At 44.5% G+C, this 25486-nt stretch overlaps 1 protein-coding gene and 1 long non-coding RNA gene across 7 annotated transcripts in view; one reads left to right on the top strand and one right to left on the bottom strand.

Annotated features, from left to right (window-relative positions):
* The window catches only part of TOX (thymocyte selection associated high mobility group box), a 284989-nt gene extending 282746 nt beyond the window's left edge, over positions 1 to 2243 (bottom strand). The window contains exons 1-2 of one of the 6 annotated variants that reach the window (XM_084849476.1): positions 1439 to 1984; positions 618 to 836 (exon numbers count right to left, since the gene is read on the bottom strand). Coding sequence is in view for 2 of the 6 variants with exons in the window: in XM_084849469.1 (XP_084705595.1) it covers positions 1439 to 1582 (144 nt within the window). In the remaining 4 variants the exon portion in view is untranslated. Of the gene's footprint in view, positions 1 to 136; positions 187 to 617; positions 837 to 1438 lie in introns of those variants that run through there. The other 5 variants (XM_084849474.1, XM_084849469.1, XM_084849470.1 and 2 more) reach the window with 5 other exon arrangements.
* Positions 1639 to 21727, top strand: LOC146346927 (uncharacterized). Its single transcript, XR_014790109.1, has 3 exons — positions 1639 to 1886; positions 8804 to 8903; positions 21234 to 21727. It is a non-coding gene; the product is annotated as an uncharacterized LOC146346927 (long non-coding RNA).
* The last annotated feature ends 3759 nt before the right edge of the window (positions 21728 to 25486 follow it).

Genomic DNA, 25486 nt, shown 5'->3' with positions numbered 1-25486 from the left:
GAAGTAGCTCAATACCGACAGAACAGATAATGAGTTTATAGGGCACAAAAAACATCTGGTGCTGCCTGCAAAAGCTCCAGCCTTCCAGAGCCAGCTCTTAAACAAAAGCCTAACAGGCATCCAGGTTTAAACAAACCTTACTGCCAATGCTTGCTCACAGCTCTTGTTCTCTTCCCCCTCATGGGGGTGTGTTCCAAGTAATGTTTTGGAAAGCTTTTGCACTTCCAGATTATTTCCCAAGGCCAGCACTGCCCATTCCACAACGGGGGGGGGGGGAGTGAACATCATGCCTAGTATAGCAGCTGGCTCAAACCAGAGAGAGAAAGAATATATGTGGAAAATAAATAATCCATGACCATGGTCTTATTTTTAGACAGAAGCCTTAAGTGCTAAGGATGCCACAGCACAAAACCAATCAGAAGAACCCTTATGGTGCAACCCTATACACACTTTCTTGGGAACAAGTCCCAATAGACTAATAGGACTTCCTTCTGAGCAGACCTGGGTAGGATTGCGTTAGAGCACGGCTCTCCCTCGCTTCCTGCCCTGGCAGTGCCTGTTTTGCACATTCCTCCCCCCTCCCTCGTGACCATGGAGAAAACCTATTTTTTGATTACCCATAACTGCGCTGATACGCGACCGAATCAAGTTATAGGGGGATTCACGTAGCTGGATTCCGGACTAAGTCCTCCGGCTCTACAATATGAACTTGTCACTCTCCCGATTTTGAAATTCCCACAAAACTTGGGGGCGCGCGCTTTGGCCAAGATCTGACATTCGAACCAGCGTGTGCAGGCAACGCTTTGTCATTCTCGTATCACTCGCCGAAAACAACACTAAAAAGAGCAGGGGGGGGGGGGGGAGAGAGAGAGAGAGAGAGAGAGAGAGAGACGGTGGATTTAAATCTCCCGCATAAGCATCCAAAGCGTGCAGAGAGGCTACTCAGAAGAGACTTTCATCTTAGGGACTCTGGGGATCCTAGATGTATTTCCTTGGGAAGACGCCTCCATCGATCGCCATGGGACTTGCTCACGAGTAAGGATGGAGGCGAAGAGAAGTCCATCCCCTCCCCAGATCTCCTCCCTCCCGTGAGCATGCTAGGATTCTATTTTAGAGGCGTCTAGACTCTCAGATACAACAGACTTGACTTTACAAAAGCGGGGACTGGCCCGCCTGCCCGTTGCAACAGCCCCCCCCCCCGCCCGGAATCTGTCGGCTACAATATAAACACTGAACAAGGAAAGCGACCTCGTTTGCCCACCTCCCTTTAAAGCACACATCCATACACACAGAGCGAGACACCCGCGCCGGTGCCTTTCCTCGAGCGTGCAGCTCAAGCCTGCAACCTGCCAGGCTTGAAGTCCCCCCTTCAAGCTACAGCCCTCCGCAAATCCATCCAGTCCCCCTCGGAGGGAAAAGACGCAAAACACAAAATCACCTTGTTGCAGTAGTAGGGGTCCAAGCAAGGAGAAGGTCCCAGGCAAGGAGTCTCAGGAGCGGCCGCAGACTGGGGTGGCGGCGGAGGGGGTGGCGGCGGCGGCGGCGGAGGCGGCGGCGGCGGCGAATAAAATCTTACGTCCATTGCACTAAAGCATCAAGCAAACTCCTCGTTCGTCCCTCTTTTGTGTTTGTGTTCAGGCAAAAACAAACAAACAAAAAAGCCCGGAAAAGCCCCAGAAGACTGAGGTACCTGAGTGGAGGAGGAGCGGCAGCCAAAAGAACAAGAAAAAAGAAACACCTTCCCTGCCTCACATCCGTCTGTGGTTTGTAAAAGAGAAGAAAGGGGAGGCGAAAACTCTTCCCCAAAAGCGCCGGGTCTCGTCTCGTCTGCAGATGGCCGCACGAGACGCAGCAAAGCCCGCCTTCTTTCTCTCGCGGCAGGGCAGGTAACTTCAAGGAGTTCTGCTTTCCCCGCACGCGCTACTTGGCAAGGCGCCGAGCAGGGATCTCGCTCTGCCTTCGGAGAGTTCGGCTCTTCGCTCTCTCCCGCCCGCCCTCCTTCCCAGCCTGCTTTCTCCCTCTCTCTCCCCCCTTTCTTTTCAACGGCTTTATTTCTGAGGTCTTTATTTCCCCACCTTGAGGAGTAAAGGAAGGGGCTGGAGGGGAAAGGGGGGGGGAGCTCCCGCCGAGCCGTTGGGGGGAGAAGCGAGGCAGGGACCCGGCTCTGGAACGGCTGCCGCCTTGCTCCGAGTGTGCTTCACACAAAGGAGCTCGCGATCCCAGAGCCATTTGCTGCTTGCCGCGGAGCGCGCGGGGAAGCGCGGACAGGGGGCGCTGTCGCATCCGCCAGCCCAGCCTCCCTTTCCAGCCACCCTCCTCCTCCCCCTCCTCCACCACCAGCCTTACCCCCCTGCTAGTTACTATGGTACCATCTCAGCGCTTCTGTAGGAATAAGGAAGGGAATGCTGGGAAAGGAAGAACGGAGATGGAAGGGAAACGCGGCCAGGGTAGTTTGAGCTAGGCTGAGACCCCATGACCTGCCCCCAACTTCTTGGCTGGACCATTTTCAAGAGGGGAGGGACTTTTGAGCATGTGTAGTGCCAGTGTAGTGTAGTGGTGAGAGTGACGGACTGGGAGCCGGGAGATCCGGGTTCTAGTCCCCACTTGGCCATGGAAGCTCACTGGGTGACTTTGGGCCAGTCACAGACTCTCAGCCCAACCCACCTCACAGGGTGGTTGTTGTGAGGATACAACGGTGAGGAGGAGGATAATGTAAGCCGCCTTGAGTTCCTTGCGAGAGGGAGAAAGGCGGGGTATAAATGCAATAAATAAATAAATAAATAAATGTGCAAAGCGTCGTTTCCTCCAAAGGGAGACAGCTCCAACATGGCGCGTAGTGGTGGACTGCATGCAGCTCGGTCTCTGGCATCCCCAGTTAAAAGTAGCAGCAGGTGATGGGAAAGCCCGGACGGTGTAAAAGCCAGAATGGGCCCTTTATTTGTTTATTTTTTTAGACCAAAAGCAATGGCATGTGTGAGAAACACTTGAGAACAATATTTTGGGACTGAAACCTTTGCAGTATATTATTATTAACCCCATAATGCCCATAACCCGTCCGGAACGGAATGGCCTGGAACACCAACCTCAAGTAAGCCCAAATAACGAATTTCACCAGTCACACATGACTGGATAGGATGTTCTCCAGTATCTCTAACACATGCCATTGTTTTTGTCATGGCCTTTTTTTCTTTTTTAATAAAGGGGCCATCCCAGCCTACTCTGTTCCAGCTTTTACACCATCCTGGGAAAGACCTCTCTCTGCCCCAGACTCTGGACAGCCCCTGCCAGTCTGATCAGACAGTATTGGGCTAAATGAATCAATGGTCTGACATGGTATATGGCAGCCTCCTATATCTCAAATGAAGAACTGGAGCTCCCAAGAGATCTCATTCTGAAATTAAGCAATGCCCACAATGGTGGGTGAGAGAAGCAACTCCAGGTTTCGTCAGCACAGCCTGCTACACACCACAAAAGGATTTTAAAAGTGCACTAAGCAGTAAGATAATACAGAGAATGTCCCCAATCACTTCAGAACTCCTGAAGTGATTGGGGACGGCACCTTCGTTCATCCACTGCTGCATTTTAAAACCTCTCTGTCTCTCCTGGGCCTCAGTTGCCCAGCATGTAAAATGGGATAGTGTCACCTGGATGCTGTGATGGAGGTATTTCACGATGTACAAATAGTGGCATACGTAACAAAGCCTTTGTTTTATACATATTAAGGACAATAAAAATGAAAGGTGACATAAGAAAGTAAAGCTTTAAGAAGTAGTGAGCGTTGCGGAGGGGGAGGAGTCAGCGAAAAACAAAACAGATGGGAAAGAAGACATGGGAAGGATGGGCAGTTACAGCCTGATTCACACAAAAAGAAAGCTTTAACAACACCGTCAGAGTGTAGCAGCTGACATGTTGCAGAAACTGTCTCTCCCATGCTAGAGCAGTTCTAAGAATTCAAAATTTGTGTATGTAATTCATATAATCTATGTAAGACAGGGGGGTTGTCTTATCAGGCCCAGAGACATGGATCAGAACTCTCAGACAGCTGTTAGAGGCACTCAGAGCCGGTGTCAAGAGTAGGCATGGTAGGGCAATGCCGAGGGCCCACACCCCAGAAAGGGCCCACTGACAGCCCCCTGGAGTTGCTCCTCCTCTTCACTATTGCAACCTGCTTGTTCAGTTGCCTCTTGCTCTGACTGGGACAACAGCGATGGTGAGAAGGAGGAACAGTAGATGCCACTGCCTATTTGCTCACTGACTGTCAAGCAAGCAAGTGGTAGCAATAATGACAAAGGGGATGAGGAGCAATAGCAGCTGTAGACTCGCTGAGGGAGGGGGCATCTTGCCCAAGTGCCCCTCAAAACTGACAGCTGGCATTGGAGGCACCTGTGCTTCAGGGAAGGCTGAACAGCAGCAGTCCCTGACCAGCTGACCCTGAAGAGCAAGAGCCTCCACCCCCTGGTGCAGGGTCTCCTGGGAGATTTGGATCCCTCAGTTGGGTGCTCCTCGACTCTGTAGGATGTTTTCTCCTAGCGCGCCTCCCATGTCTGCCTAGATGTGGGACATGGTAGGCACTTTTCCCATCTGCCCAAGGAAGCAAGCTGTGGCCACTGTTTAAAGAAGAAGCTGGTTCCACTCGTTCACATGCCATGTACAGCTAGACAGTGGCAGGGACCAGACCCAGCACCACCGCCCAGAGGGAGCAGGCAGGTGAACACTGGTGGCTGCTCCTTGTCCCTCCCTGTTCTCTTGCTTGTCCACCCAAGCAAGTGAACGAGAGAGTGAGTGACAGTAGCAACCGCTTCCTCCCGTTTATTGGTCTCATGCCTTCTCCATCTGGGTAGTTCAGTACTGTGATTGGGTCTGCTGAGTCCAGTCCTGGCCACCCAGCATCAGGGCAACAGGAGGGGATGAAGGAAGGCAAGGGAGTGATAGGAAGTGGCTGCTCTTTGCACGACTAGGTTGCCTCTGCCTTACTTGCTTCCCCTCTCTTCTGGGCAACAGGGAGGAATGGGCCCACTTTGGCTAATCCCAACCACCAAGCCTCCAGAGAGACCACAAACACAGGCAAACAAGTGAGGGGAGACAGGCTGCTACTTGCAAGAGCAGACACTACCTTTGCCCCACAGTGTCAAGGACTGGGCCTAGTGGGCCCAGTCCCAATGAGCAGCTGATATATCTGGTCACCCGCATTCTCTCTTGTGTGCACGTAGTGGTTGCGTGTCTGAAACTGTAGGGGGGCACAGGGACATTACAACTCTAGGGTGTAGTCAGTCCCTGCCATCTCTTGGGGCAACTTACTCCTCACTAGCCAGCATTCCTCTCTCCATACTGATGTGTTTTATTGGACATGCTGCTGTTTTATTGGTATGGTTCTAGAAATGTTCCTCTCCCCCCCCCCCCCTTATGTACAGGCTGTATTGCATTTTAACGTATCATTGGTTTTTTTTAAAAAAAAATATTTTGAATATGAAAGTGTTATTATATTATTGTATTTTTGTGTTTATGTGTATGTGTTGTTTGCTGCCCAGGATGGACTTGATCCAGAAACAAGGCTTATAAATATAAATACAATTAAATGAATACATCTGCCATGCAAGGCAGGCACAGGGAGATGCTAATTAACCACCCTAGAGGATCAGACTCAGGGAAGGCTAATAGTAAACTTTACTGTTTCTTTTGGATATCTAGGAATTTAGGTTAAGATGAGATAGGAGATGAAACTGTATTACATGAATTCTGTAGGAAAAGTATGGACAGTGAAATTGAGAGATACATTGACATTGGGTAAACCTAGGACCAGAACAGACATTACTTTAAGTCTGTATTTAACAGCTTTGTTTTTATAGCTACATTTTCACTCTAGAGTAGGCATGGGGGGGCGGGCTGATCTGGATTGGGGGCCCTGCATCTACTCTAGACTCAAAATGGGGGGAAAGACATAGCTGCTAGATACAGATTTAAAGTAAATCAGGAGATGACAAGCGAACTGAATGGGCTCATAATAAAATAGAATGGGATTGAACCCCATTAAATACACTCCTTCTAGGCAGGATTCCGTGAAAAGCCAAAGTGGCCATGTTAGAGCTTTAGTGCTCCAAACACACTGCAGTCAAAGCTTATCCTGATAACCCTCTGCCCTGATGTATGTACACTAGGCATGGTCTCTTCCCAAGGGGAGTATAATCTAATAACACTGAAACAAAAAATTAAGTAGAGAAAAAAGATGACATAATGACAAAATGAATGAAAGAGGCCAGACAAAACCAATTAATGTTATCCATGGTATTCAGAAAGAGCATACTTTCTTTTTCTTAAAATGGAGTTCTTGTAGAATCAACCAAGATGCTTTGTGTTTCTAACATTTAGAACCTGTATTGCTCTATTAACATGTTCTGTTACTAAAATGAAATCTGGGTTTTGATTTGGATAACGTGCATGAGGCCTCAGGTTTTAGAAAATTTACAATTTCTGGAGTAGAAATTCATGAATATCTAAGAGCAAACTGCAAATTCACAAATTTAAAAAATGGCAAAAAGTCTACAGAATTTTTCCTGTTTATTTAAACAGAATTTTGCATCATGCAAATTTGCCAGGTTAGACTGAATCAATTCAAAGTTCAACTCACTAAAAATCAAATGACAGCCAAATGTGCAAGAAATATATTTGCATCAAATATTTATTTGTAGCCCCTATATGTGCAAGTACTTCTTATTTTCCAGCTGTTATACGGTTGGATCCAAACATAGCCATTCTTAGAGTTAGACCCATTGAAACCAATAAGACTTAGGTTAGCCATAACTAGCTTGTCTCATTGACATCAATGATCTCTAAGCATGCCTAACTCCAGATCCAACCCAAATACTGTGTAATTGCAGTTTTGCCCTGAATATGCTCTTGATAAGAAAATAAGTACAGCCGGTTGCACTTTTAGTACAGCCGGTTGCACTTTTACTTTTAGGCATGTGCAACTAGACTAGCAGAAAGGGACTTCCTTGCCCCTTTCTCCCCATGGCAGCCACTCCAGCTCCTTGAAATGCTACACAGAGGGTCAGGGGACCTTGATCAATGGCATGCACTGTATTGCAGGGACGAGAGGGTAATCTCCCCAAATTAGGCAGAGCACCTTCCGTCAACAGAAGGGAGAACCTGGATTGAGCCCAATATGTGCAGGTTTTGACATGCATGCATGGTTTGGGTGCTTCCATCTATTGAGGCGTATGATATAGGCATGTCCTGTAATGGCTTATTTTGGTTGGAAGCTATGGCTTGTATAAATTTGTTTTTGAAAAATCTGTGATGATAGCAGATGTTCTTGCACTCTTAAATTACATCCGTGTGATGCAGGGATGAACAAATGGACACAAAAGTAGATACTGAAAGACCTTACAGTTCATGGAGGGAACTCAAGCGGAACACAATTCAAGCAGTAATTTGATAGCTCATTATCTGCGATCTATTTAAAAACAGAACAAAGGGCATTTAGTACAGGAGACGCCTTGGAGGGTCACGGCGTCATGTAAAGACAAACTTCCATGAAGGAGCAATCTCAATCGCAGGATAAAAGCTCCGTGTGAAGAAAGCCCATATCTCGTACAGCCATCGATTTCATATGGATGCTCATTTAGATATATGGTCTGCTTACATTGACATATATGTTAGAAATGGAATTGTTAAATCCTTGTTTTTCCCTCTTCCTGGTGATGTAAATGATTATTGTGTATGGATTTTTTTATGACATCTTGTCTTTTCTTTTCTTTTTCTTCTCCCCCCACTCTTCTTTTGTGGTTTCCCCCCACTTTGGGGGGTTCTTGTTGTATTTGAATTTATTTTTATTTTTAAAAAACTCTCTCTCTCTCTCTCTCTCTCTCCCCCACCACCAATCCATGCATATAGAATATTAGATCAAAATAGAGATGCAGCCACTTAAGCAGGTCTCGATCTGGTCAGAGCCTGGTGTTTAGGAACCCGTGGTACACTGCCTTGAGTTGCATGGCAGAAGAAAGGTGGGATATAAATGCAGTAAAAATAATAATATAATAATAAATAGCTGTCTATGAATTTATGACATGGTTGGGGAGTGTTCAAACATTTAATCTCCCACCAGTAATCTGAAGTGACTGGTCTAGGAAGAATTCTACTGCATGTTAATTTTGCATGTACTCATCTCTGAACTCACGTAAAAAATGCTAACAGTTGAAAGTATTTTCCTTGCATCCATTTGGCAAATGGCTTGGATTATGAAGGAAAGATCATTCATAGGGTTTGAACATTTGGCCTGTTCTTGAAAAAAGAATTACTAGTCTTACTAGTTCTGGACTATTTGGTATTGCTACGCACTATGGGATGGTGAGTGGGGAGTACAGTATTATAGGCACATATTGTTTACATATTTAGCCCTAAAAAGATCAGTCAAACATAGAATCAACACAGAAGTGTACCATTAAAGGTTATGCCCATATGCAGTGGAGGCTGGTGGCTCCGATGTCAGTGGGGTAGTGAATACGCTCAGGATTTCAGTCAGAACTCTAATGGAGCTATCCAAGGTACAGAGTACCTTGGATACAGAGTACCTTGGATAGCTCCTTGGAGTTCTGACTGGTTCTGACTGAAACCTGGAGCAGATTCACCACCCCACTGACCTTGGAGCCACCAGCCTCTACTCCATTGTCTCCCATACAATGTACATATGAAATTGTCTTATACTGAGGATGCCATTGGTTTATCTTGCCCAATCTTGTTGGATCTAATGACTGGTAGCAATCCCTACCCAAGAATGTTTCCCAGCCTGATCTTTTATTAACAGGAGGTGCTGGGGACTGAAAGTTCAACACATGCTCCCTAATGCCAGGTGATCGACTGAACTTTCCAGATATTGGTATGTGAAACCTGGACCAATCCTGAAGGTGAGACTCATGGCAGAAATTAACTCTACAACTTACACTGCAATCCTATACATGCCTACTCAGAAGTAAGTACCATTGAATTCAGTGGGGCTACTTTCAGGTAAGTGGGTATAGGATTGCAGCCATACGGGAAGCCTAGGAGGGTCTGCCTATATAGCTAACCACAACTGTATTTTTTCCACTTATAAAGACACCTTGTAAAACCAAGGGGCTGGATCCAAACATGTAAGTCACACTTAAAAAAAAAAAAAAAGGTAAAGGTGTCCCCAACCAGTCGTGTCCGACTCTAGGGTGTGGTGCTCATCTCCATTTCTAAGCCAAAGAGCCAGCACTGTCCGAAGACGCTTCCGTGGTCATGTGGCCGGCATGACTGAACACCGAGGCGCACGGAACGCTGTTACCTTTCCCGCCGAAGCGGTACCTATTTATCTACTTGCAATTTCTTGCTTTCGAACTGCTAGGTTGGCAGGAGCTGGGACTGAAGACGGGAGCTCACTCCGTCACACAGCACTCGGGTCTCGAACTGCTGTCCTGCTGACCTTCCGGTCTGCAATTCAGTGTCTTAACCACTAAGCCACCGCGGCCCTTTTAAGTCACACTTAGGTCCCATTTAAATCAACAGGAAAAGTGAGTCAAGACTAACTTAAATCCCATTGATTAAGTGGGACCTAACAGTGATTAATTTAGTCTGGATCCAAGTTATTGATTAGATTTTTGTAAATTAGATTTACAATCCAATCCTAAAACTTTTCCAGATAATTGCAAAAGATGTAGTACACCACCTGCACAATGTTAGAAACCATAATGTTACCCCAGAGGTACTGCAATTTTACCTTGCTATGCAGCAAAATACACCAGTACAAATACTATCTGGACATGCAAAATATAGATGAGCAATATTTTTAGAACAACAGTTTACTAGTTTTGTTCTTTAATCATCTGTAACATGGCAGCTATTTCAATATGAGGAAAGCATTTTAATGTTCTGTTGTGGGTCGGTGTTTTCAATATTTCAAAGGGTCCTTATGGATTTTGTTCATAAAACCAGCACTAGTTCCATGCAAGTGTCTTGGGAATCAATTAGTGGCTCTGAAAAGGATTGCATGTCCTCATCCATAACAAATGATGCATCCTAGTTCAGTAGACCTGGGTGAGTATGACAATGAAGATGCACATCTCTTTTCATGTTGGCTGTGTATGCAGTATTCTGTACATAGATCTCTGTTGCTGGGCTGGGGCATATTGATCAAGAAGTTATAGCGTAAATTGAAACAATTTCTATCTGTATATTTTAGGTTTTTTTTTAAAAAAAGCAAAAGTTCCTTGGTAACTAAATTTTGTTTCCACCGATTGTTAGCATTGTATACAAAACTGTTGAGGTGGTTTCCTGACCCCAAACACGTTTACATGGAAGTAAGTTCCATGGATTTAAATGGAAATTAAATTGCTTCCAAGTAAATGTGCTTAGGCTTAAGGCCTAAATTGGCTGTGTTTCAAATGCTTTCTTTAAAACAGCAGAAGCTGTGGCATGTTAGAATGGTTAACTCTTTTCTGCATATACCATATCTTCTTAATCAAGCAACCCACCCATTTAGTATCACCTTCAAGATAAAGACTGGCTCCATATGGTTCTCTTTGCTCATGCTGTCTCTCTTAAAACAGAAAGCCCACGGTCAAGTTATCAAAAACAGATAGAGGTGGTTAAACTGAAACTGAAATCAGGAAACCCTAAATGAACTTAGCAGGTTTTCTTACTGGCAAACTACCAAGATGATGACTGTTTGTCAGTATTATCTGCAGCCTAGAAAAGCAAAGAATTTGAAATTAAGCAGGTACATCTGAAGAGCTTCAAAACAGTAAGCAGTAAAACAGTTAACTAAACTGTACAGAGAATAAAGCACATAACTCATATTAACTAACAGTAAATTGACACAAGCATTTTTTCCTCACTTTACAATCCCAGTTTCCATCAACTCAGGTGAGAGATATATATACACAGGAGAACTAGTGTCTCAACTAGTGGAGATGCTACAAGTCCCACTGATCCTGTCTTCCCCAAGCCCCACCCACTCAAAGTTCCTTCTAACTGCTCCAACCCAATTGCTCTACACCAATAGAAGCTACTCTTATCAGCCAGTGTTGTTAAATGGAACCTACATTTCTGAGGAATCATAGAATCATAGAATAGTAGGGTTGGAAGGGGCCTACAAGGCCATCGAGTCCAACCCCCTGCTCAATGCAGGAATCCAAGTCAGAGCATCCCTGACAAATGGCTGTCCAGCCTCGTCTTGAAGGCCTCCAGTGTGGGAGAGCCCACCACCTCCCCAGGTAATTGGTTCCATTGTCGTATTGCTCTGACAGTCAGGAAGTTTTTCCTGATGTTCAGCCGGATTCTGGCTTCCTGTAACTTGAGCCCATTATTCCGTGTCCTGCACTCTGGGATGATCAAGAAGAGATCCTGGCCTTCTTCTCTGTGACAACCTTTCAAGTACTTGAAGAGTGCTATCATATCTCCCCTCAGTCTTCTCTTCCCAAGGCTAAACATGCCCAGTTCTTTCAGTCTCTCTTCATAGGGCTTTGTTTCCAGTCCCTTGATCATCTTTGTTGCCCTCCTCTGAACCCTCTCCAGTTTGTCTGCATCCTTCTTAAAGTGCGGTGCCCAGAACTGGACACAGTACTCCAGATGAGGCCTAACCAGTGCTGAGTAGAGGGGAACTAGTACTTCCTGGGATTTGGAAGCTATGCTTCTATTAATGCAGCCCAAAAGAGCATTTGCCTTTTTTGCAGCCACATCCCATTGTTGGCTCATATTCAGCTTGTGATCGACCACAATTCCAAGATCCTTCTTGCTTGTAGTGTTGTTGAGCCACGTATCCCCCTCTTGTAACTGTGCATTTGGTTTCTTTTTCCTGGGTGAAGAACTTGGCATTTATCCCTATTAAATGTCATTCTGTTGTTTTCTGCCCAGCGCTCCAGTCTATCCAGATCACTTTGAATTTTGTTTCTGTCTTCCAAAGTATTAGCTATCCAGCCCAATTTTGTGTCCTCTGCAAATTTGATCAGCATTCCCTGCACCTCCTCCTCCAAGTCATTAATAAAAACGTTGAAGAGCACTGGGCCCAGGACTGAGCCCTGCGGTACCCCACTCGTTACCTCTCCCCAGTTTGAGAAGGTCCCATTGATAAGCACTCTTTGAGTCTTATTCTGTAGCCAACTGTGGATCCACCGGATCGTTGTTTCATCTAGCCCACTTTGAGCTAGTTTGCTCATCAGGATATCATGGGGCACTTTGTCGAAAGCTTTGCTGAAGTCGAGGTATATAATGTCCACAGCATTCCCACGGTCTACAAGGGAGGTTACTTGATCAAAAAATGAGATCAGATTTGTCTGGCAGGACTTGTTTTTGACAAATCCATGTTGGCTTCGAGTAATCACGGCACTGTTGTCAAGGTGTTTCCAGATGGATTCCTTTATCATCTGCTCCAGAATTTTCCCAGGGATTGATGTCAGACTGACTGGTCTGTAGTTGAAGCATGTCTCTGAGGGCCAACTACTGGAGACAAATGACTTGCCCAAGATAAGCTGAGTGTGTGGAAGAAGTGGAGCCAACTGGTGATGCTGAGACAAGGAGACTTACCCAAGAGCACAAACTGAATGTAAGGTGGTAGAGGTGGGTAACTGACTCAGCTCCAAACATTAATCCCTCATATGGGGTTTCCCTTCCAAAAATTACTTTTACATCAGATTTCCTGTTCCCCCTACCCCCAAAAAATTGCTCCCAATTTCCCTGGCCTTCCAAAGAAAGAAAATTCCAGCTTCTTATTCAGCTGTATGAAAGAGAGAGGAAGTACTACAACGTTGCAAACAAAACAAGCATGTTGGAGAGGGAGGAGCCTTTCCTGAAAAAAACGATTTCTTCCCCTAGACACACATGTGCAAAGTGCATGCACACATTAACTCATTATTAACTTCAAGGGATAAAAGCAAGTTTATATGTTTATAAATGTATGTTTATATGGTCCTTCTGTAAATACTTTTTTTGTACTTTGTATAATGTGCTTTAATGATTTTTAATTTTTGTGAAACGCTCAAAGAGCTTCAGCTATGGGGCGGTAAAGAAATATAATAAATGAATAAATTTTACAAAACAAAAGGGGATTTGGATGAGGGCATCATACATCTGCACAAGGCCTACATATATACAAGTATACATACACCCGCATCAAACAGAGTTCATAACCAAACAGGCAGACAGAGTTGTGAGTAAAGTGGAAAATCCCTTTCCCCAAAGACCTGAGCCACACATATGCACAACCTCACACGTCCTCTTGAACTGAAAAGATCTTGAAGGAGTCCCATGAAAAAAGAGACTTGGACAAGGCAGGATGCTGCTTCTGCTGCTCCATTGAAAATCATGCCAGGGAAGACAAATGAGAAAGTGGAGGCCAAAGTGATTAGTGGGCTTGGAGAGGCATTGAATGGAAACTCCATGGGCTGACCAGCGCTGCTGTCGCTGGGCTTCATTGTTGTTCAGTCCTGGCCAGCTGCCTCTGAATTATTGTGGAGGGAGAAAAGGCAATGGCAGGCAGAAGCCGCTGGATCACAAGTTACTGAACAAATGTCCAATATTTAAATTAAGATCTAATCAACAACCAGCATCCTTCTGCCACTCTCTCCTCCTTCACTAGTCTGGGACTCAGGAGTACAGATGTCCATGCAGGTGCTCTTCCGTGTCAGGTAGGAACAAGCCTGGGGAAACCTTCTGAGCTCTCCTGCATGGGCATTCTGATCCCTGCTCCATCTTAAGGAGATACAAACCCCCAGTAAAATGAATCTTGACTTTATGATGTTTCCCACTCCACCATCTAATAAATGTGGTTCCATGCACTGTGTGCACTGAATAAACAGCCAGAACTCACAGAAGCATTGTGAATCATCAACATATTTTCATGTTTATCTTTTCTCAGATAAATTCTGTCTGAGAGTCTTTCAGAACTTACCCAGAGTGAATCTAGTCAGCCAATTTAGTGTGGAGCGAGAACACATTTGGATTATTCACAACAGATGATGCTGTCGTCAATCCACAGCAACCTCACAGCTTCCCTCTGGAAAAGGCACATTTTCAGAAAGTCCTTTTAGTGCATCTTTTTTCCTTAAACTCAGCTCCTGAGCAGTTCTGCTGCAGTGTATCCTGTCCCCCACATTAAACCTTGGCATGCCTCTGTGACCTAGCAGTGACATGGCCAAGGGGTGGGGATGCCCCTCCCCATATTCCCCCTTTTTCTCCATTCGCAGTAGGATGCTTTTGGACACAGGCTTTCTTTCCCACTTAGCGCTGTTTCATCCCCTCACTATATCGCAGTAGTGCTGTTTTCCCATTCACAATATGTAGCCTAGCGCAGTAGCCACTTTACCCATTCACAGTATGCAGCCTGTTTTTCCCATTCATAATAGCGCAGTCGCACTGTTTCAATCACTCAAAATAGCACAGTAGCTGCTTTATCCATTCACAATATGCAAACTGTTTTTCCTATTCATAATAGCACAGTAGTGCTGTTTCGATCATTCAGAATAGCACAGTAGCTGCTTTTGTTGTTGTTGTTGTTCAGTCGTTCAGTCGTGTCCGACTCTTCGTGACCCCATGGACCATAGCACGCCAGGCCTTCCTGTCCTGCGCTCTCTCCCGGAGCGTGCTCAAGTTCATATTCATTGCATCCGTGATGCTATCTAGCCATCTCATCCTCTGCTGTCCCCTTCTCCTTTTGCCTTCAGTCTTTCCCAGCATCAGGGTCTTTTCCAGGGAGTTTTCTCTTCGCATTAGGTGGCCAAAATATTGGAGCTTCAGCTTCATTATCTGTCCTTCCAATGAGCACTCAGGGTTGATTTCCTTTAGGATGGACTGATTTGACCTCCTTGCAGTCCAGGGGACTCGTAAGAGTCTTCTCCAGCACCACAGTTCGAAAGCATCAATTCTTCGGCGCTCAGCCTTCCTTATAGTCCAGCTCTCACAGCCATACATTACTACTGGGAAAACCATAGCTTTGATTAGACGGACCTTTGTCGGCAAGGTGATGTCTCTGCTTCTTACTATGCTGTCTAGGTTGGCCATAGCTTTCCTCCCAAGGAGCAAGCGTCTTTTAATTTCATGGCTACAGTCCCCGTCTGCGGTGATCTTGGAGCCCAAGAAAGTAAAATCTGTCACTGCTTCCATTTCTTCCCCTTCTATATGCCAGGAAGTGATGGGGCCAGATGCCATGATCTTCATTTTTTTAATGTTGAGTTTCAAACCAGCTTTTGCACTCTCCTCTTTCACCCTCAACAAGAGGCTCTTGAGATCCTCTTCGCTTTCTGCCATTAGGGTGGTATCGTCTGCATATCGGAGGTTGTTGATAATTCTCCCAGCAATCTTAATTCCGACCTCTGATTCATCCAACCCGGCATTTCTCATGATGTACTCTGCATATAAGTTAAATAAGCAGGGTGACAATATGCAGCCTTGTCGTACTCCTTTCCCAATTTGGAACCAATCGGTTGTTCCATGTCTGGTTCTTACTGTTGCTTCTTGACCCTCGTACAGGTTTCTCAGGAGACAGGTAAGGTGGTCTGGTACTCCCATCACTTTAAGAATTTGCCACAGTTTGTTGTGATCCACACAATCAAAGGCTTTAGCGTAGTCAATGAAGCAGAAATAGACGTTTTTCTGGAATTCTCTTGCTTTCTCCATGATGCAGCGCATGTTGCCGATTAGATCTCTAGTTCCTCTGCCTCTTCGAAACCCAGCTTGTACTTCCGGTAGTTCTCGGTTCGCATACTGCTGAAGCCTAGCTTGTAGGATTTTGAGCATCACCTTGCTGGCATGTGAAATGAGCGCAATGGTGCGGTAGTTTGAACACTCTTTGGCGTTGCCCTTCTTTGGAATTGGAATGGAAACTGACCTTTTCCAGTCTTGTGGCCACTGTTGAGTGTTCCAGATTTGTTGGCATATTGAATGCAGCACTTTAACAGCATCATCTTTTAGGATTTTAAATAGCTCAGCTGGAAGACTGTCATCTCCGCTAGCTTTGTTGTTACTAATGCTTCCTAAGGCCCACTTGACTTCACTCTCTAGGATGTCCGGCTCAAGTTCAGTGACCGCACTATCATGGCTATCAGGGACATTCAGATCTTTCCTGTATAGTTCTTCTGTGTATTCTTGCCACCTCTTCTTAATCTCATCTGCTTCTGTTAGGTCCCTGCCTTCTTTGTCTTTTATCATGCCCGTCTTTGCACAAAACGTTCCCTTGAGATCTCCAATTTTCTTGAAGAGATCTCTAGTCTTTCCCATTCTGTTGTTTTCCTCGATTTCTTTGCATTGTTCATTTAAGAAGGCCTTCTTGTCTCTCCTTGCTATTCTCTGGAACTCTGCATTCAGTTGGGTATATCTTCCCCTTTCTCCCTTGCTTTTCGCTGCCCTTCTTTCGTGAGCTACTTGTAAAGCCTCATCAGACAGCCACTTTGCTTTCTTGCATTTCTTTTTCTTTGGGATGGATTTCGTTGCTGCCTCCTGAACAATGTTACGGACCTCCGTCCATAGTTCCTCAGGCACTCTGTCTATCAGGTCTAATCCCTGAAATCTATTCCTCACCTCCACTGTATATTCATCAGGGATATGATTTAGGTCATACCTGTAGCTGCTTTACCCAATCGGTTTATTTAGCCTCTTTTTCCCATTCACAATAGCACAGTTTCAAGCATTCGCAATACCACAGTAGCTGCTTTACCCGTTTACAGTATGTAGCCTGTTTTTCCGATTCATAATAGCAGAGTAGCACTGTTTCAAGCATTCACAATAGTGCAGTAACCTCTTCACCCATTCAGATTATTTGGCCCATTTTTCCCATTCACAACAGCGCAGTATCTTTTAATCTTTCACAATATCCCAATGGTGGATGAGAGGGGAGAGGTGTGGGGTAAACTACAGGGCATCATTCAGCACTTCCAGTAAACTTCCCTGAGCAGGAGAGTGTGGACAGGGGTGGGGAACAGGCCACTCTCATGTACTGAGCAGTACCTGCGGTGTTGATGACATTCAGTTCTACTCCGCCCACCCAACCCTAAATATGGGGGTTTCAAGTGCAGTTTGACCCATGAAAGCAAGTTTTTATATAGTGTATGCTCTGCTTTTCTTGCTTTGTGTGCCCCTGACAAATGAAAGTGATTTCATAAAAATCTGGCTATAATGAGAAAGTGCTTCTCATTCAGTTTCCATGTAGATTGGTCCCCAAACTGCTCTAAACAGAAAGCTAATTTGGTTTGGTTTATTTCTGGGGTGGCAGGAGGGGGCGACACCTTCTCTCTTGTTTGATGTATCTTTTCCTGATGATGGAGGGTGTCAATTTCCACCACAATAATGATCTAGAATGTTTGAGAATGTGTTCTAAACTTGCCTAAAGTAACTGAAACATTTGTCCACATTTTTTTAAGTGTGTAAAAGATGTCCTTGAAATTTGTAACTTCCTGAATCAGCATTTACAGAGTACGTGAACAACCTTGACAGCAATGAGGAAATAAATTTTAACAGAATTGAGCTGTAGTTGAACATTTTCAGTATGAAGTATTAGGCAAAGACATATAGGCCTTCATCCTTACAATACAAGGTGATGTGTCGGTGATGCATGATCTTTCCATTACTGGTCCACTGAAAAAAAAAGTTAAAGCTTGATATTATACTCAACTTTTTTAAAATAGAGAATCACAAATAAAGAGACTCTAGGTTTGATCTACATATTCAGCCGTCCTGAAACCACTTCACAATTAGGCAGTGGAATCACATGTTAGAATGTTTCTCAGATTAATAATAACAGCAACAACACTCCCTGCCCTTGGAACCCTAGCATATCATCTTATTCCTGACATGCAAGTTTTCTATGTGGTAGAACATTCAGACATGTAATCCTCCCCCCTTCCTGATATGGTACAGTTTCAAAATGAATACCTCCAGGGATATTTAGCACTCTTATTAGAGGATCCATCACCAGTGATGCTACATATTACAGCATTGCAGAATATCCTCCCTCCCATGTAGATAATATATGGAATGTCCCTAGTTCTTCCCTTAAGAACATAAGGAAAACCTGGCTGGACTGGACAACAGGTCCATCAATTCCAGCATCCAGTTCCCATAATGATGAGCCAGAAGCTTCTCTGAAGCTCACAACCAGGGCAAGTAGACAAGAACCTTTCCACTGTTGCCCCCAGCAATTGTTATTGAGAGACATACTGCTTCTGAATTTGAGGTTCCCATATAGCCAATAGCTAATGGCCATTGCCAGACTTATCCCCCATGAATTTGTCTAATTCCCATTTAAATCCTTCCTGGTGATGGCTCCCACAACTCTGGAGTGCTCTCCCCAGTGAGATCTGTCTGGCATCAACATTGTCATCTTTTTGGTACCAGGTCAAGACTTTACTCCCAAGCATTTGAGAGCACATGATGGGGCATTTCACTTTTTAATCAGGTCATGATAGTTGTATTGTCAGCAGGTTTAAACTTGTTTTTAAACTGTTTTAAATTTGTGAATGTTAAAGGTTTTATATTCTATTTTACCATGCTGAGAACCACCCACAGTACTTTGGCTATTGGGCGATATAGAAATGTAATCAATGAATGCAGTGCAGTGCAGTGCAGTGCCGGCTCCAGGTTTCTGAGGTGCCTTGAACCTTCAATGGGCCACCTCCCTCAGTGAGTCTATCTTCTCACCGCCATTGTCCCCAGCTGCTATTGTTCCTTCTTCTTTTTCTCATCACTTGGTGGAGTTGGTTTATTTTCTGTGAACCAGGTCATTGAAAGTAATGTTTGTTATGGCTCCAAGAGGGGTTCCAAGAAGCTGCAGTTAGCAAGGGAGCCAATAGTTTAATTCCTCCACAATATCCCTGATGTAGCATCACTCCTACATTGGGGCATTGTGGAGAGGTTAAACTATTGGCTCCCTTGCTAACTGCAGCTACTTAGAACCCCCCACTGCAGCTGCTCAGAGCTCGTCTCAGTGCGGAGCATCATGGGGCAGCCAAGATGGGTCTTTTAAGATTCCACCACCACCACCACCACCACTCAGCACTGATGCAATGCCAAGTATAGAGAAATCAAGTGATGTGAATAGATGTGTGATCCAAGCCAGGGCTAACGAATCCACTCAAGAAAGATGGACTGACATGTTAAGAGCAAATGCAATGGTTTCATCCCCCTGAGACAATAGTGTATCTATCATCTACAGATACTATAAAGATACTATAAAGAACCCAGATGAGGGAATGTGGAGATATGGAAGAGCTATTCATTCATTCATTCATTTATCGCCCATCTGGCTGGTCACCCAGCCACTCTGGGCGATGTACAACAATAGAACAGTTGAAAACAATAAAATTCTACATTAAAAACATATTTCTAAAAATACCCTAACCCACCCCAAATGCCTGCCTGAACAACCACGTTTTTAATTCGTGGCGGAAGCTCATTAAAGAGTGGACATGGCAGAGTTCCCTAGGGAGGGAGTTCCACAGAGTGGGGACCACCACAGAGAAGGCCCTCTCCCTCGTCTTCACCAGTCTAGCTGTCCTGGCTGATGGGACAGGGAGAAGGCCATCCGAGAACTTGCTTCCAACTAAAAAAACTGGTCCTTAGAAAATGGTACCATGCTGGATGTGAAAGTCTGACCCACACACTTCATTGAACCACATGACCGCTAAGAGAACAGGGATGTTAGGGAGGTGCAATTATTAGCAACTCAGATGGCAGGAAGAAACCTACACAATTCTTCTTCTCAGCTATCCAAGTAGTGGGTGATGGAGTTCAGGGTTTTGAGAGGACATTCGCAGAAGCCAGGGACAGAGACCATGCACATAAAATCCCAAAAGTTATATCTTCTGTGGGAGCTTTCAATTAAAAAAAAAACAACACTGAAGGGAATTAAAAGGAAACTGGGCATAAACTAAACTTTCTACTTAAACATTCTTGGCTTGAATCATTTTGACAGTATCCTGTTCACCTTCAAAAGAACAATTTTTCTCCCAAAATATTAAATGGGAAAAAGTATAACAAGAAAGAAGTGAAATGGAAAATTGCTAAAGCCTAAGAACATAGCATACAGAAAGACAGCTTTCCCCCTTCAAAGCTGTGAGATGATATGAAAGAAAAGCGGGGGGGGGGGAGCTTGCAGTGTGAGGGTGGAAGAACTGAGGCAAGGAAAAGCAAAACTGAAAACAGAATATGAAATAATTGATTTTCTTATGGAAGGATTGAAAAAAGAATTATATGTAGGAGAGAATCTAGAGAGGCAGTTGCAATACCATAAATACCTTTCTGTAAACTAGATTTTCCATAAAGTGCTTAAACATAATTGGTCTGGACATCTGTTAGTGAGCTGGATTTTTTCCAACTCATTGTACCATGGCCCAGGGAGCTTCATTTTTTCCCCCTTTACCCTAAAAAGCATGCCTTGGTTTTGTGAGGTTTTAATCCCTAGGATGCTGTACAATATTGGGGTGGGGGGGATGGAGAAATTGGCAGTTCAAGTTTCTCTGAAAACTGTTGTTAAAAAACAAAACCTGTTGAATATATATGCAAAGGGGTTACTGAAAGGGAAATCCCATTTGTGCAACCCTTTTTAATTATGTAGCAGTGTCAGGACTGACATCAAGGGTAGGCATGATTGGGCACCTGCCGAGGGCCCACACCCAACAGGAGCCCACTGACAAGAACCACTGGAGTTGCTCCTCCTCTTCGCCATTGCAACTTGCTTGTTCACCTTCATCTTGCTCAGGCCCAGACAACGGTGGTGGTGGGAAGGCAGAGCAGAAGATGCCACTGCCTACTTGCTCCCTGGCTCACTGCTTGTCAAAAAAAGCAAGTGGTAGCAATGATGAGAAAGAGCAATAGCAGCTGATGACAATGGTGGTGAGAAGATCGACTCACTCGGGGAGGGGAGCCATTGATGGTGTCTTGCACAAAGGCCCTCAAAAACATGAAGCCGGCACTGCCCTGTGTGTGCTTTTGTTTACACAAAATTAAGCATGGGGACTAATCACAATCAGGCCCACAGTGCATGGGGGAGGTGATGTTTAATCCTTTCCTCTCCAGCTGTGACCTCCTCCAGAATCCCTCTGCCACATAGTAAACCCCCCCTCCCATTGGTGCTGTATGTACTGCTATACATAAGGGGGGGGGGATTCTGAGGGGGGGGGAGTTGTAGCTGGGGAGGAAAGGATTAAATGTCCTAGACAGCATAGTAAGAAGCAGAGACATCACCTTGCCGACAAAGGTCCGTCTAATCAAAGCTATGGTTTTTCCAGTAGCAATGTATGGCTGTGAGAGCTGGACTATAAGGAAGGCTGAGCGCCGAAGAATTGATGCTTTCGAACTGTGGTGCTGGAGAAGACTCTTAGGAGTCCCCTGGACTGCAAGGAGGTCAAATTAGTCCATCCTAAAGGAAATCAACCCTGGCTGCTCATTGGAAGGACAGATACTGAAGCTGAAGCGCAAATATTTTGGCCACCTAATGCTAAGAGAAAACTCACTGGAAAAGACCCTGATGCTGGGAAAGATTGAAGGCAAAAGGAGAAGGGGATGGCAGAGGATGAGATGGCTAGATAGCATCACGGATGCAATGAATATGGACTTGAGCACGCTCCGGGAGAGAGCGCAGGACAGGAAGGCCTGGCGTGCTGTGGTCCATGGGGTCACGAAGAGTCGGACACGACTGAACAACAACAACCCTATACACTATTGTTCTAATCCTTATCAGGATTACTTACTTTTGAGTAAATAAAATAAATATATCAGGAGCTGCATGCTAGATATTTAATGTAAATGATCCTAAGATCAACTGCAAAGGGAGGCAGGTAAAGACAACCAGAGGTGCCTGTTCCAGCTCCAGCTTGGCCATCATCTCCTCCTGCACAGGGCCATCTGGCTTTCACCACCCTGTGGGAAGGATTCCAGCAGAAGAAGGCAGGTGAAGTCAGCAGCAGACACCTGCCCTTGCTGCAGCTGGTTTCATGCTGAAAATGAATGGTTTGTCATATATCCAATGGAGCTTGCAAATGTGAGCAACTCCGAGGACCTTCAGTCAAAAAGCAGGATATAAATCTACTAAAACAAACAACTCTGTAAAGTAGGCTAGGTGGAGAAATAGTTACTTTCCTCATGGCTCTTAGTCTTAGGGCACAATCGTATGCATGTTTAAACAGTCAAGAGTCCCACAACTCCCAGCATGCCCCAGCCAGCATGGCTGGCTGGGGCATGCTGGGCGTTGTGGGATTTTTGACTGTCTAAACATGCATAGGATTGTGCCATTAATGAGCTTAATGGCTGAGGAGGAATTTGAACCAGATCCCCCCCTGTTCTACATTCAAAGCCCATGTTTAAACCAAATCTAAATTTCAACCAATATATCAGCAAGTGCAGCATCTTGAGCAATTCCTGTTTGCTCTCTGGGAATTGTAAAATAGCATAATGTTGTTGTTGTTTTAAGTGTGACAATAAGAATGTTCTGTCATCGAACCACAGAGTTACCAACCCTTTGAAGAGAAGTTGTTCATACCTCCAAAAAAAGTTATAGCTGGTGTTTCTGACCCCCACCCCACCCCGATTATTCTAATTTTCCTTGGAGCTCCTCTAAAGCCCTCTGCACTTATCTAAACTTCTTAATGTAACTCCCTGTGTCTGAAAGGTGTGTGTGTGTGTGTGGGGGGGTGCTCTACATTTTTGGTATCCTTGCCCTACTGTTCCTGGCCAGCAGAACATCCTGAATTGATCTGTGCCCTTTCCCTTTCCCTCCCCTCCCACCCCCCACCCCTGGTCCAGTGCTTCAATTCATCCACATCTCCCAATGACTCCATTCCCCGCCATTCTCCCTTGCTTGTCTACAGCTGGAGGCAGCAGGGTGTTACTGATCGCCCTCTTCAGAATCAGTACTTTGCACAAACAACACATCCTTGCCACAGATGAATCCACTGAGGGCCAAACTACATGTGAAGTTATCCACACATTAAAAAAAAAAGAGTGTACTTGATCCAAACACTTTTATTTTAGAGGAAAAGCAGCTCCTGTTCCGAATCAGTGGTCTGTGCCATTTTTCTGCTGAAAATTGCCTCCTTTTTAGGGGCTGGGGATACAACACTGCAGGTCACAATTGTCCCGTATAACCACTAACCTTATCAAGCCCCTTAATATCAGCCTTGAGATAAAAACTTACAAAGCATATTTAGGCAAATTTTCCTTCACCTGTACCAGTCCATTTAAACTAAAATTCATTTCCCCTTCTCCGCTGTAAATTCAGGCGACTTTCTCCTTTGAATTCAGATGACTCCTACCTAATTAGCAACATTCGCTAGTATCATTTCAGTTCAAAGAGACATCGTTTGAATGTCTTCTTTTCTCAGCACATGCTGTATTTTCACCAGATGCTAAGCACAAGAGACTGTAGCAATTTTATTTTACATTTCATTGGCATATTTTTGCCTTTCCATGTGTGGCTGAATTACAAATCCAGTTTCACGTCAGATCAATGTTTAGCTTCAGGAGAATATGCTGCCCAGATACTAAAAGTCATCAATGTTCACCACTGTTTTCCCAGATTAGAAAATCTTCACCTTTCCAGCAGATCCAAGTGTCACTATGGCCTGTTTGCTTACGTGTACCACATATAAAGGTAATTTATCTCCTTTTTCCACCACCTTTTTCACATAGAGCTTCAACATACAAGGCTTACGGGGGCTTCTGCTTCCAGATTCTATCTATTTCATTTTAGAGCCACTAGATGGCTCTGTGATTATAACATAACTCCATCATTACACACAGCCGATATATCAGATTAATGTTCCTTATCAGGTTATCACCGATCTTTTAAAAAATGGGATAAAGGTCAGAAAGCACGGGAGATGCCTTGGAGGTTGACGATGTCATGTAAAGGACCCACAATTTCCATAAGTGACGAATCATGAGTGTGCAATGAAAGCCTCCTGTAGAAATGCTCGTATTCTTCACATCCTCCTGCAATCTTCCAATAAGATCAGTCCCACTCAGTGAAGACAAATTGCTTCTTGATGGTTTGGAATACCCTTAAGATGTACACACAGCATGCAACTCTCTCATGATGAATAAGAAACAACCTGCTTAGACTGTTTTGATCTTAAACACACCATTGAACCGAGTGGGACTTGCTTCTGAGTAAAAATGTTTAGGGTTGTGCTGTAAGTCTTTGGAGAACATATAAGAGGGGAATACTCTTAAGTAGATGGCTGGCCAGAGTTTAGATATTTGGCCCCATGCTTTGTGATTTTGGCATGATTTGGTGCTTAATGGAGTTTACTCTCTGGGAAGGAAGTGTGCATAGCATTGCAGTCTATGGCTGCAATCTTATACCCATTTACCCGGAATAAGCCCCATTGAGCTGATTTAGAATGGTGCTGTAAAGCTGAAGTCGTGTTCCACTCAAATCAATGTACAGTTTGCTATTGACTTCAGCAGGAACAGGATTGCACTCTAAGATCATAAGCTGGGGAATTTTCTTTTTTGTATAGGGTATTGTAATAGTCCCTTCCCAGTTCCCACCGTATGCTATAATCAGGCCACTGAAAATGCTGTCGAAAGTGTAGATTAACTACAACTGACGGCTCCCACTAGGCCATATCATGCCAATGGTAGCTATAAATGTGTCTGAGTAGCATGGATATACTTTTACAGAAACAGCTAAAGCAAAATGGTCAACTTCCATCTAAGGTTATGAGGCATGCATCAAAGTCAATGAATTCTGTGTTTTACTGCATATCATTCTTTCTGAATTAGAACTCTTGACAGGAAAGGAGATGGCTTAGTTAAATGTAAGCATGATTGAATTAGTACATTTAAGAAAGTGTGCCTGCTGAAAGTGTAGCATGGAAGCCATTTTTACAGTGTAGAAACATGTTTCTCAGAATATACAGCTTAGTAAAGTCATACTCAGACTTCATGGCTGAATGGTTTGAAAAGTTGCAAAACTCAGTGAGCGTGAAAATTCTGCCTCATAGTTGGGCAAGACCAGTTACTTTATCCAATTTGTAGTCTATTTGATTGTGGGGAGGGATAAGCAATTTAGGAATAACAGCTTATACATCAGTCTCTTGAAATTGAGTAGTACTGTTGCAGATTCCCATGCGAAAGAGAGAATTCCCTTGTGGAAAAGAGAACTCTGCCACAGAAGAAATGAATGCCGGAATTCTTTAGGGTCAGAGTTCTTATGGTCAGACATCTGGAGTTTAAAAAACAGAAGGTGGGCCATGTTACAGGTACAAAATGGGTAAATAGGGGCTACTGATTGGAAAGTTACTCACAGTATGGAAAAACCTCCCTTGTTATTACCCGATAGTTGTGCACACTTCTAAATGGCACACACTATGTGGCACCATCCATTGGATTCAATTGGCTGCATGGAGGTGAACAGATGCCTGGTGATTCACACCCCTGTGGGATGAGTTTAAAACCACATAATCCATTTCTTGGATTAATCATCCTTCTAAAGGCCTTGCTAGGACCAGCTGCCATTTGGCTTCTTCTCTCCCACAACCAT

The sequence above is a fragment of the Heloderma suspectum genome, chromosome 4 (genome assembly GCF_057233095.1).
Source record: "Heloderma suspectum isolate Gila_16-S chromosome 4, 16-S_ref, whole genome shotgun sequence".
In the NCBI taxonomy this organism is placed as follows: domain Eukaryota; kingdom Metazoa; phylum Chordata; class Lepidosauria; order Squamata; family Helodermatidae; genus Heloderma; species Heloderma suspectum.
Note: the sequence above shows the minus strand (reverse complement) of the source record. Positions and strands in the feature narration are given on the sequence as shown.